The sequence below is a fragment of the Centrocercus urophasianus genome, unplaced genomic scaffold (assembly GCF_019232065.1).
Source record: "Centrocercus urophasianus isolate 14NV4802_14NV808 unplaced genomic scaffold, USGS_Curo_1.0 seq_38, whole genome shotgun sequence".
NCBI lineage: Eukaryota > Metazoa > Chordata > Aves > Galliformes > Phasianidae > Centrocercus > Centrocercus urophasianus.
This window is the reverse complement of record NW_024884955.1, coordinates 131161-138700: the sequence shown is the minus strand read 5'-3', so window position 1 is coordinate 138700 and position 7540 is coordinate 131161. Positions and strand designations below refer to the sequence as shown.

The 7540-nt window shown below is 55.1% G+C and overlaps 1 protein-coding gene across 1 annotated transcript in view; it reads right to left on the bottom strand.

Moving 5' to 3' along the window:
* Positions 1-4473: 4473 nt before the first annotated feature.
* CTNNBL1 (catenin beta like 1) overlaps positions 4474-7540 on the bottom strand; it is a 38994-nt gene continuing 35927 nt past the window's right edge. Inside the window, exon 16 of the mRNA XM_042832289.1 lies at positions 4474-4712. Within this exon, the coding sequence (XP_042688223.1) occupies positions 4624-4712 (89 nt within the window). The 3' untranslated portion in view covers positions 4474-4623. The remainder of the gene's footprint in view (positions 4713-7540) is intronic.

Here is a 7540-nt window from a genome sequence, read left to right as displayed (position 1 = left end):
CCGGCACCGCCTGCGCCGTTCGCGTTCCTGTGCTGAAACGTTCAGAACGCGAAGAGCCCGAAGGCGGCGGCCCCGCAGCCTCAGCCCCGCACCGCTCGGGGAGGGGGGCACAGCCGCACGCGAGGAGCGAAGCCGCCTGAAGGATATTTCCTCCGCGATAAACAGCGGCAATCAGATCGTTCAGGTGTTCCCTGCACCGAGATGACAGATGCTGGCTGCAAAGAGATTCTTTACACTGGACTTGAAAATGCAATGGAAACACAACACTCCCCCCCCCCCCCTCGCTCCCTCGCGAGGATCCTCGGGCAGCGCAGCGGTCGATTTTCCCATCCCAGCCCTGCACGGAGGGCCCGGGGGACGCAGCAGAGCCCCGAAGCCGCTCAGCCGCCACCATAAAGCAGCGGTTGTAAAACAAAACAAAAAAAAAGTTCTGTGCGCTGCGGTGCTTTCGGCGTGTCAAAATAAAGCCCACATAAGAGCAGAACAGACAGCATTGATCTCTGCTCGAGTTCATTACTCCCTCTAGAGTTACACGCTGGGGGAAAGAGGGAAAGAGCGAGGTGACGGATGGGCCGGGGCGGCGGCTGCTGCGTGGATGGGGGGCTCGGCGTGCAGCGCTGGGGGCTCACACACACAACCCCACCGTGGGACCCACCTCAACCCCTGCCAGGTCCCCCCGTGCCACAGCGCTGTCCCCACCGCTCCACGAAGCACCAAACCACCGCAGGAGAGCCATGGATGCGGCTGTCCTGGCGCCCCCAGCACAACCAAGGCTACCTACTGACCCCCCTGTGCTCCCCTTCCCCTCCTGTCATCGCACACACTTAAATCACGCCCCGAGGAAGCAAGGAGAACATCGATTTCTCCCGGAGCTGGGAACGTCTCCGTATGCAGAGCCAAATGAAGCCCCAATTCCAGCCGATTCCTGCAGCTGCAGCGGGGTGAGGAGCTGACAACGAGGCGGCCGCGCAGAAAGGAAGAGCCGCGCGTCCTCGTATCTCGTGCACACGTGGAAGGTTTCATTTTCCTCCTCAATTTTAATTCATCAGCGATCAGGGCCAGAGCAGATGCTGCCCGCTATCGCTGCCGCGCAGCCCCACCGAGCCCCACACACCGGGAACGGCCGCTCACTCCGCAGCCGGGAGCAGAGCCGGCAGCTGCCCGGTGGGGGGATGCTGCACAAAGAGCCCTTATCTGCCCACGCCGAGCCTCCAACGCAGCCGGCAACCCGCGCAGGGCTCCTGCTTCAGAGGAGCACGCCCAGGGCCTCGCTCTGGAGGATGAAGCGTTTCTTATCTCCGCTCCTGCCAGCCTTTCCGCTCGCTGTTTCATGTTGCGGACGCCGTTGGTTCCGCTCTGCACGGCCCGGCCACCCACCCCGGCTCCGGGTGCCATCCGCCACCAGCGCCGCAGCACCAGGCAGGCGCTGAGGGGGAGCGGCGCCCCACACCTCGCACGGATCGGAGCGGAGCAGCACGAGGAGCGGCGCCTCCCAGGCTGGGGCTCAGCCCCACTGAGGGCTGCCTGCTGGGGGAGCAGATGGGGCCGTTCATCTCGCTGGCGGGCAGAACAAACGGAACAGACGCCCTCAGCATCCGTACGAGCGCGGTGCTGATGCTCGCTCGGAGACTTGGCAATCCTCGTATAAAAGGATTCCCTTCCGCTGCTCAAGTTTGACATCCCTGCATTATTAGATTATTTGCAAAGGTCTGCGTGCGCTGCAGGAAAACAATGCCACCGACGCCCCAAATCACAACCTCCTCCTGCACAAATCGGCCGGCAGGCGATGAGCTGCAGACAGCACGTGCTGGAGGAGCGCAGACCTTAAAGGCACGAGGGCAGCGGGGGGGGCACAGGACACAGCTCCCAACCCAAGGGGAGCCCCACACCAGGCACCGTCACCCCAGGCAGCAAAGGCAGAAGAAAATTACTTGGCAAGAATTATTACTTTCGAGAACAATTCGCGCTCATTTCCAGCCCATTAACTCCTTCCTCCTCTGCAGAGCCACCGCGGGCTCCCAGTGCACAGCAGTGCCGTCACGGGTGCCAATCATTGCTGCAGCGCTCCCAGACCACTGCTGTAAGGACCAAAGTATTAAACGTGCAGGAAGAAATAAGACCCCCTTTCCCCCCTCCTTGCTATTTACTTCATTAATCTTAAATACAAGAAGCTAGAAATGAAACAAGTATCTTCAGTGACTTTTACTTGTGCTGCTGAAGGCTCACTGCCCAGTTCTGACAGCATCTCCTCAATTCAGTGCCTCCCGTTTCTCTGCCTGGATGTCAGGAGATTCCTCCCCCACCTGGAGCCCAGGGGAGGAGCAGGGCTGTGGGCTGGGGCTCGGTGCCACTGCTGGGTACCACAGCGCTGCGCAGGGCGGGGGTGAAGGTGATGCTGCAGAATCTCCCCCCTCTCCTTCCTTCCTGAGCACGGACAGGGCGGTAGGAAACTTGCAGAGCGCCTCATCAATCATGTTCTTTCTAATTAACTTCTAATTTACCTCTTTAGTCAAATCTGTTTACAATCAGAGACAAGAAAACAAGGCCCAACGAGAGGTGCGGTGCAGATGGGGCTCCCTGCCCTCACGCTCTGCTGCCTCCATCCCGTGCCTGTTCCCCTGCTGTGAGCCAACCCAGCCCCAGTCCTGCGTGCCTGAGGTGCAGCCCACGTGTGGGGTTTTGCCTTACAGGGGCCTGGGTTTACAAGCAGGCAGAGCAAGAAGTCGGCATACAGAGACTGCCCAGCAGAGGATCCCAATGCGTGTGCAGGGGGTCTGCGCCTCTCAAACACGATGGAGATAGGGAGAATAATTTATTGTCTGTTCTGTAGAAGCCTGGTGGAGCACATTGACTCCTGTGAGCCATCCACAGGCTCAGGTGGGGTGGATTGAAGAGCTGACAAATGGCAAAAAGGGGGGAAAAAGCAGTGACAGAAACGCTGCCTTGCAAAGCAGGAGCACCACGGCAGCCTCACTTCCTCCAGCAGTGCTGGAGAGCTGGCAGCCCGGCCATTAGAGCAGGGAATTATTTCCAGTCTAGCCTCCATATTAAGTAACTCAGCTAATGCATCTGGAATGGAAAACACTGAGGGGAAGGGAAAGGAGCTTTCTGAAAGCAGAACCCAGCAGAGCAGCGAGGGGAGAGGCAGCCCTGCTCCTGCACAGCCTGCGAGCCAGGCTGACACGGGCAGACATGGAGCGATGGCACTCACAGCGTGCTGACATCCAAGCCAAAAGCAAACCCCACAACCTCATGGGGCACTCAGGCACCTTCATGACTATTTTCAACAGCTCCCCACTTTTTCCTCACCCAAGGTACATCCCCCACTTTTCCACTTCGCTTCACGTTTGCTAAGTCCCTCCTGTTCTGCCTCAGAAGTGCCTCCTCACCTCCCTTCCCTTCTCTGCCTTTCAGGTGTGGTGGCACAACACCGGAGTGCCTTCCAGCAGGGAAGGCAGCAGCTCAGCCACACACAACACTGCATGGGAGGGAGGAATCCCAGGAGTCGTGCAAAGTCACAAACTGAACAAAGCTGAAGGGTAGAAGGAAAAAAAAAACAAACCAACCTTTTTAAGGAAGAGGTGAGGGGTGAAAATGATTTTAAAAAACAAGAGATGAAAAAGAAATGAAGAATTCAAACAAGTTCGGCACCAAAAATGTGTTCTGCAGCTCCTCATGGCTGCTGGAGCCACTGTTTCCATGCTGATCCCCTGAATAACAGCATTTGATGCCACCCGGGCCAGCAGTGCCTGCTACAGTCATGATTGAAGGCAGCCTTTAAGCTTCCCTGACAATGCATTTTTCTTGGAGATAAAAAATGAATGCTGCCAGCATGCAAATCTCCCTAAATTAGGCAGGGCCCAGCTTGCTGGAGCAGCGATGTTTTGTGATGACAGTCATTAACTTTAGCAGAAGGAAAAAAAAAAAAAAAAAGAGATGCAGGCAAATAGTGTCAGGCACTTCTCATCCCAGCTGGGAGCTGCTGCTCGGGGAGCGGTGGGACCTGGCAGGCCAACATCTGGGATTACACTGCAAGGGCAGCAGGGCAGCACAGAAACGAGCTGCAGGCTGCCACCACTCACATCACTCCGTCCTCCCCCCGCTGCTGGTGGGGCTTTTCAGGCTCTGCTGCTGCAGGAAGTCGGACTCCCACTTCCAGATTCAGAAGGCTGACTTTTGTAGAGTGCACACAGACGAGGCCCAGCGGCTGCTGCTCTGGCAGTGCACTGAGGAGAGGCCAAACTGCACACAGACCCAAGCCCTCCGCCTCCCCAGCTCACACCGGCGCGGCTCCCTGGCTGGTATCACACTCCTTGCCACTCCTCCAGCAAGCAGATGGTTGTGTTCCTCCACGCTCTGGTCACAGCAGTCTGATTTGAAGGAAAAAAGTCCTAAGCTGCCCTACAGCAAGGTAAGCAGCTGTAAACCCAGCTCACAGCAGACGCCTTACAGAACGGACAAGGGAATCAAAAGAAAAAAGCAAACTGATCTTTAATATCTCCAACATCTCACGTAGAATAGTTTCATAGAAACAGGGCTTTCATCGTGCAATCGAGGCTGGAAGAGAGCAGCAGCAGGAGGGGAAACAGAGGCCATGGGAAGCGCAGAGCTCAGCCCTGAGCCTCAGAAGTTCTCCAGCAGGTCCACGATCCGCTTCTGCTCGCTCTCACGGAACTCCTGGTTCTTGCCATCCCCGATGTTCTCTGCATACTCTGCAGGACAGAAAGCAGCACAAACAGGCTGTGAGCCACACAGGCGGCGACGGCCGACCTCTCCTGCGAAATCCCTGCGCACCGCAAACGAGCGGATGGGAATTTATGTGAGATGATTTTCTTTCCCCATCTCCAAGCGTTAAAGCTTCGCCTAACAAAACATCCGCCGACCCTCATTAAAGCTTTTGTAGCAAAGAGAGACTTAAAGAGGAACACGATGCTCTCGTCATTCAGCAGCACCGGGACGTGCAGCGCCCCAAGGGCAGACCGTGAGGCCGCCCCACCTCCCGGGAGCAGCAGTCAGCAGCGCCTGGTGAAGTGCAGAGCTGTGGGGCTGGCTGCTTTCAGCCCGAGAAGCCCAGCACAGAGCCGGTCTCCTCTGCCACCTGCAGTCCCCGGGGAGGTCAGGCTGTTACACATTTGTTAAACTCCCCTAACTTCAGGTTTGATGTGTCCATTTTCCAAGCAACCTGAAGGAGGAGTTGTGTAGAACTGGTCCAAAGGAGATCAATTCCCCAGCCTATGAGTGTTTTTAACCCTATGGAAGGAAACAAACCAATTAAGATGCAACTATAAAGCAAAAGCCTTGCCTTCAGCTAGATCCTGATCAAGGCTTTGCCAGCCCACATGGCCAAACACAGCACGACAGGAATTCCCCTGCAGCTCTCTCCTGACATCCACCTAAAGCTCCTCGCTCTCATTCCCTCCCCAGCTTGCTCCTTTCTGTCACCAGAACCTACATATTCAAGGATGGCTTAAAAAGGAAAAATGAAAAGCAGGTTTGGAGCTGTAAAAAAAGCAGGGATCTGCACAAATCTCAGTGAATCAGGTGCAGCCTGCCTGGTTAGATGGTGTTTTCCAGCCTCCGCCCTCTCTTTTTCTTTCCCTTCTTCCTAAACAAACTGAACAGCTTGTATTCAGCATCTGAATGGTAAGTTGCTGGAGAAAGTTTGCTTTAATATTTATACGTTCAGCACTGCTACATGCCTCTGAGCTCTATCAAAGCCTTTATTATAGGAGCACTGAAAGGAGTGAGGACAGGGAGAAGTTAGCTGATGTGGGAGACTTCCCTCATGTGTGCATTCTCTCTCTCTCTCCACATACAAAAAGCAGAATTCTTTGCCAACGCCTCAGGAAGAAGTCCTTTTAATATTTATCAGCTGCTACAGTACCTGTAACAAGAGCAGGCAGTAGCACTACAGCTTGCTGCGGGTGAATCCTGCTTCTTCTCAGTCCTGGAGAAGGGGATGAAGGCAGGGAAGTCTCCCTCCAGGTGATGGAGCAGCTCGCCGTCTCACTAACAGCAGCAAGCTCCCGGCTGTGCTCCCTACAGCCACCTGCTGAGCTGCCTGCAGGGCAGCCCAGGGGCAAAAGTTTGGCTGCACAGTGCAGGTGGGAGCTGAGCCCCAGCACAGCACAGGATTAGGAGCCTAGGAGATGAGGTGAGCGCTGGGCTCAGGCTCCCCTGTCCCCTTGGGGCGGTTATCAGAGCGCTTTGTGTCGCACAGATCCCCAGGGGGAACAGGCACTGTCCACAAACACTTCTGTGCTTTGTCACTCTAAGTGCCTCTGAAACAGATGCAACTGCCTTTGTTTATTGCAGCCCAAGGGCGACGCTCTCCTGGCTGCTGCTGCTGGTGGTGCTGAGCGCTTGGAGGACGAGGACAGCGTGGCTGCCTGGTGCCTGGCTGCTCCCGGTGGCAGGGAGGCTGCCTGCAGTGACAGCCACCAGCTGTGGGGGCACAGCACACTGGCAATGGGGCTGCTGCGTGCCCCCAGTGCTCTGCTGCTGGCCCGGCAGGCAGGCACAAGCAGGACAAGGATTCCCCTTGCCTTCTCCAGTAGCTCCACATTTTTCCTCCCGAGCATTTTGGTTTCATGGGCCCACGAGCCCTGCAACTCCCAGGGCAGGCTGTTATTGGGGTACCAACAGTGGTTGATATTGATCTGACAAGAGCAGATAAAACTCTCAGAACTGGGCTTAAAAAATAAATAAAATCACCATTGAGATTTTCTGTATTTACTCGCTTATTTAAAATTCCATCACTTCAGTGAGACAGCAAAAATCAGACATCAGCTCCCTTTGCCTACAGTTAAACAGAGCTTACACATTGCTGTAGCTACACAAAGGGAAAGGACCTGAGATCGGTTTCTGCTTCATTAGACAAAATACAATGGTTACAGAACAGTAAAAATCAATAAGGAAATATTGAAGCTTGTAATGGATATTGGAAGCCATAAAGCCTGCACATACAGAGGGACCACAGGCCAAATTTAGCATCGTCCTTACAGCATCCCTGCCACCCCTTGCTGGTTACACAGGCTAACAGGTTGGCTCAGCTCTCCATAGGCCCCAGAGGTGCCCTGGGGTTTGCAGGGACTGCTCCCTGCCCCAAGCACCCCTTCCAGCCATGACATGCACTGCTCAGCCACACCTCCATGGGATGAGCTGACTGTCCCACTGCAGGGATGCTGATCTTCAAGGGAAAGAAACTGCAGGGCAAGTGGTCAGCCTGCAGGAGTGCAGCTGATGAGCCTCCAGCTCTCCCTGCCTGCTCCTCCCCCTGGAAGTCCTACCATACAGAAACAGTCCTGCTTCCTCGCCTGCATCATAAGTAATTCTGAGCAACCCCAGGGGATCCATCAGCTGTCAGGTTGCCAGAGAAACATGGAGAATATGTAGGCCATAAAATCAAACTAAAAACCAAGCACCTAATTAGTATGCAAAAAATAGCAAATAAAACCTGAACGGAAGCGAAACACCGAATGAAAAGTAAAAATAAACTGGCCCTCACCTGTCCTGAGAGCAAGCTGCAACCCAGCTCAGA